Genomic DNA, 5,216 nt, shown 5'->3' with positions numbered 1-5,216 from the left:
GGCGCGCCCGCAGGCCAGGCCTCCTTCGGGGACGTCCCCGGGCGGCGCCCCGGGCTCAGGCCCGGCTGCCACGACGAAGCCGGCCGAGACCTGAGAGCCCGCTCCGGCCCTGTCGGACCTGTCCCGCGTCCCTGCCATGGCTAAAGGGCCGCGCCCTTTGCCGAGCCACACTCCGGGGAAGCCCTGTGCGTGCGCTGCAGTCCCACCTGCAGGTAGCGACCTCCTTCGGGGACGTCCCCGGGCGGCGCCCCGGGCTCAGGCCCGGCTGCCACGACGAAGCCGGCCGAGACCTGAGAGCCCGCTCCGGCCCTGTCGGACCTGTCCCGCGTCCCTGCCATGGCTAAAGGGCCGCGCCCTTTGCCGAGCCACACTCCGGGGAAGCCCTGTGCGTGCGCTGCAGTCCCACCTGCAGGTAGCGACAAGATTGGCCACTTCGGCCGCAGGTTCCTCCAGTCCCAAAAGGTCACAGTGCAGAAAGGTCAGGAGGACGGACACGGAGGCTGGGACTTCGGTGAGGCTGAGACGTGGCAGAGCCCGTGGGAGGCCGGCAGGGTGGCGCCACTTGTCCGTATGGTGACTGGACGTTGGGTGAGGGGACCGTGCGGGGATGGAGTGGAGGCGGTCGGGCGAGCTTCGGACGGCCACTCACAGACGGCTGCCCTGTCGACATTCAGGATATTCCCCTCAGGCCCGGATTCATCCAGGGCCTCCTGGGAGAGGGCCCAGTGGACAGGAGGTCATGCGGGGGTTAGGTGCTGGCCTCGGGCAAGCGGCCGGGCTCTGAGTCTCAGCTTCCTTCTCTGGGAAGGTACTTGCTGATCCCTGCCAGACAGGGTCTTGATGCGGCCAGCACATGCTGAGTGCCAGCCCTGGTAAGTGTGCGAAATTCCTCCCAGCTGCCCTATGAGGCGGCCACCGTGGTCGGTATCCCCACTTCTCAGAGGAGGAAACAGGCACAGAGAAGGGGTGTGACCTGTATACAGCAGAGCCAGGCAGTGTCCCACGCTCCAGTCTGCCGGCTGCGAGGGCCAACCGAGGCCTGGCTGGCTCCCTAGGCGTCACTGACCCATAGGAGGTGGAGGTCTGCCGGGGAAAGGCAGGAGAATGATGGCCCCCCAGCCACGCGCGTTCACTCAGATCCTCATCTAGGCCTCAGCACTGGCTGTGTCCTTTGTTACCAAAGTTAACGTTACAGGAGCCTTTATATCCCCGCCGCCGTGACAGGAGGTGACTGAAATGACAGGTTCAGAGGAGACGAGGTGGGGCTGCTTGTTTCCGCAGGGTCTGGTGGCTGTATGCCCATTTGCGGTACTCTCCCGAGAACCCCCATCTGTGTGACACCTCTACACAGCGGGGACACTGAGGCAGACAGGTGGGGTGGGGGCCTGTCTCAACCTCCAGCCTCACTCCCCGGGAATTTAAGGGTCTTTTCCCTGGGAAGACGACGACGAAGGTACAGCTTGGAATGCACATACATTGTCAGTTCTTGCACAGCCTGTGGAAGGCCACGGCTTCAGCCTCCCCTCTCGCTGGGCGCAGAGAGGCTCACTGATAAAAGTTTCTTTTTAAAATGCTTAACTGGTAACAGCCTGATTTCACTCTAGCACAGTGCAGATGTGCCATCAGGGTGTCATCGTCACAGAGCTCTGGGGACTTGGCTTCAACCGAGGTCCCTTTGAGAAACTACAGGGTAGAGGTGCAGCCTGTAGATGGCACATTGAGGGGCTGTGACACCTGTGTCCCCTTGGTAGCCAGAGTTGGGGAGTGCAGGCAGGAGACCTGGGCAGGGCGCATGAGGTGGTGCTGCCCCCAACAGCAGCTCACCTAGGAGTTGGCCTTTGTGGGTCCAGCCATGGAGTCAAAGGTGGGGGCCACATGTGACCCAAAGGCTAATCCCTACCCAGTGGGTGCCTTGTTTCCTCACATCCAAGACCTCACAGCCATCTGCCATACTTAGCACAGACACGATCCCCCCACTCCCCACCTGCCAGCAAGGCCGGTCGTGTCTTCCATCCCTGGAACCTCACACGTTTGTACAAGGAGGGGAGACTCAGGCTAGGGAGAGGAGTCGTGCAGGACCCAGCTCCCCAAGGCCCTTCACAGGCAGGTCCTCTGAGCTAGGCCTCCTGACACCCCGTAGGCCCCCCGAGGCATTGTCCGCCTCTCTTTTCTGGTCCACACCCGGGCCTTGCCCCAATCTGACCTTGCCCTTGGCCTCCCTGAGGGAGCCTTGAGCAGATCACTTCAGCCTCAGTCTGCACAGCTGTGAAATGCAGACCTACTCCCACCCTGACTGAGGACTCTTCCGGGAGCCCATGGGATTGAGGAGCAAAAGCATCTGTTCAACGGCAAGTGGGTACCCAAAGAGGCACATACAACCTCTTTTGTACCTTGGACAGAAGCTCCTGGAGCCCAGTTTTCACCCTGAGCCTTTCTGACCACCCCGCCCCCCCCAAGCTGGGCCTGATGCCATGTCCTGTCTCCAGACCAGCCTCCTCATGGTTTCATGAGTTCCCTCCTGCCTGTGTGTCCCCTGCTATCCCTCACCTCCTACACCCTCAGGAATCCACTCCTCCCAATACCCAAGACTGCTCAGCGGCCTCCATCCTGTTCTTATGAGCACCCTCCTTCCCCCACGTCTGACCCCTAAATTGCTCTCCCCCAAATGTTCTGTGGCCATGTTGGGCTCTGTCCTGCCAGGCTGGCTCCACTGCTTTTAACCCTTAACAGGCTGTAACTATAAAAGTGGCCAGGTCTTTCCGGGTCAAGATGGTATGCTGGACACATGCTTCTCCCCTGGTTCAGAAGCCCACTAAAAATAGAGTATTTAAAACAAACCCTGTGGGTTTATGAGGACAGTGGAGGAGGAGAGATAGGCAAAGGCATTTTGAAGCTAGGTGGGGTGGGGGAGCTGGTATTGACTTGAGAGATGTGGGGATAGGTTCCACCAGGCTTTTGCTACAGAATTGCAGAAGGATTGAAAACTAGCAGCCCTGGGGAGGGGAGACCTAAAAGATGGCTGGTGGATGCAGCAACAGCTGTAAGAGCCCCAGCTCTGTCCGCAGTGGATGGTGGAAGAGTCATTTCTAGGGAATCTGCAGTCCTAGAGAAAAGACCTAAGCCCCCACAGAACAGTCCAATTCGATGACGCTACTTGGAAGAGGTGACAAGCCCCAGTAACACACACGCTCAGAGTCCACAGCTCTTTATCGCGAGCTGGCAGCCGAGGATTTCTAGATATCAGAAGAAAGCGACACAGATAGATGGCAAATTAAGATTTAATAAGTCATGGTTCAGCCACTCGATGTGTGGAAGCAAAACTGGCCCCGTCCCAGTCAGATTCTTAAAACGATAACATTGCCTGTTGTAATAAACTAAAAGGTCACTTTAGTCTGGCTGCCAAATTCAAAGGTTGAGCATGTCCCATAAGCCTGGACAAAAACCTCCATCCCTCACTTTGCAGTTCAATACTGACATCCAAAGGTATGTCGGTATAAATTATGGGACAGTTTCCTCGTCAGTAAATGAGTGCCCATCCGGGGCAGGGCGCTCAGCGGAGGTCGAATTAAGGACCCCTGCACCCTTCTCCATGGAGAAAGCCCACGGATCAGGCCAGCCTTCCCAGCCGCTTCCTCCTGGGCCTACCCAGAGGCGAGTCTCGACCCAAGCGTCCACTTCTGGCCTCCCTGGAGGGCGGGGAGACGCTCTAGCAGTTGCCTTGGAAACCGCTTCTGTTGGGAGGGGGAAGGTGCTCCAGAGGTTACCGAAGCAGCCTCAAGAGGAGAGGCCTGGGCGGAGTGTGAGCTCTGATTGGTCGACCGGTCACGCTCCGCCCTGCTCTTCACCTCAGTTACCAATAGGAACCAGGTCCGTTATGCACAGGCGCAGGGTTCCAGCGTACCGTCCATCTTGGTAGTTGGTGAGTCCTAAGGCTCGGATGCAAAGGAAGAGTGGCCGCCAGTGAAGGGAGGGAACCCCTCAAAACTCTGAGGCTGCAACTTCCTCTGCAAGAGACGGAGCGTCTCCTAATCGTGTGTGAGAGGTCTCTGAAAATGAGCATCCTCTGGCGGAGGCCGCGCCTGTCCTTGCTTGCTTAGGCTCATGGGAAATGTAGTCTGGCGGGGGGAGGGCGGTACCTTCGGGACAGGCGCGTGATTGGCCAGAGCGTCGCCAGGGTGAGGTGGGCGGGGACGGCTCTCTGCGCGGCGGCGGGGATGCGCGCAGGCCGGACCCGGCTGGGCGCGACTTCTTCCGCGGCCCCGGCACCCGGTCGGCCCCTGCCCTCGGGAGCTCCCGCCTATCTCCCGACGTGCCCTGCGCGCCCCACTTTCGAGCCTTTGCCCAGGTCCTTTCTCTCACAAGTCAGGCCTGGTGTAGCCAGTCTGACAGGCCCCTCCAGGTAGGAGTGTTTCACTCCAGACCCTCTTCGGGGCTGGGCCACTGTTGCCTGCTGATGACTCCATGGAGCTCCTGGTTTTGCTTTGTTTTTGCTTTTCACATGCTCGGCCGAGATGGTGTGGGTCGTCCACAGTTCGTTGTGGTCAGCGAGCACGGAGTCTCCGAGTCCACAGCAGCTCCCCCCTTGACCCAGGGCGCAGACCGTACCCCGTCCCGTCCCTGCAGCCAGCTTCTCAGGGTGCCACCTTAAGTTAACATATCCGACCATATCCTAGCTTGGCCCCGCGACCTACCCCTGCCCCTTCCCTCCCTCAGGGCTTCCTGGAGCAAGGCCCCACTGCCTCTCTGGCTTCCTGTCCGTCAGCCTCCTGCCGACTGACTACTTCTCTTGCTCCCCGGGTGGGCACTTCCCGTGGCTCCTCAGCCTCGCCCGGGAAGCCTGTGATGACTCCTTTTGCCTACTTCACCATCATCTACCATCAGGCTCCTGTTCTGCCCAAATGTTGGCAGTTTCCTGGAAGTTCCATTGGACAACATGCCTCCAAGCCCTTGTCCACAAGGCTGCTTTCTGCTCTCAGTTCTGAACAACAGCCAGCTCTGGTGACTCCTCCCGCCCCAGAAAATCGGCACCAGGGTCCTCTCTGTCCTGTCCTCAGCCTCCAGGCTGGGCCTGTTTGCACCTGTCCACCTTGTCCTGGTGGTAGCCTCTTGGCCTGCACCCTGACCCCTCCTTTTCTGCAGGTTCCTCTTGGTGGCTCCAAAAAGACTTCCAGCCAACAATGCCATCCTCGCTGGGTCCCCCGCACCTGCCCTCCTCG

At 59.5% G+C, this 5,216-nt stretch overlaps 1 protein-coding gene across 1 annotated transcript in view; it reads left to right on the top strand.

The window, feature by feature from the left end:
- The window catches only part of ZNF446 (zinc finger protein 446), a 15,373-nt gene that overhangs the window by 4,089 nt on the left and 6,068 nt on the right, over positions 1-5,216 (top strand). Inside the window, exons 5-6 of the mRNA XM_025046638.1 lie at positions 147-306; positions 413-588. Of these exons, the coding sequence (XP_024902406.1) occupies positions 147-306; positions 413-588 (336 nt within the window). The remainder of the gene's footprint in view (positions 1-146; positions 307-412; positions 589-5,216) is intronic.

Source organism: Pteropus alecto, unplaced genomic scaffold, assembly GCF_000325575.1.
Source record: "Pteropus alecto unplaced genomic scaffold, ASM32557v1 scaffold380, whole genome shotgun sequence".
In the NCBI taxonomy this organism is placed as follows: domain Eukaryota; kingdom Metazoa; phylum Chordata; class Mammalia; order Chiroptera; family Pteropodidae; genus Pteropus; species Pteropus alecto.
The sequence above is the reverse complement of the archived record's forward strand: the minus strand, read 5'-3'. Positions and strand labels throughout refer to the sequence as shown.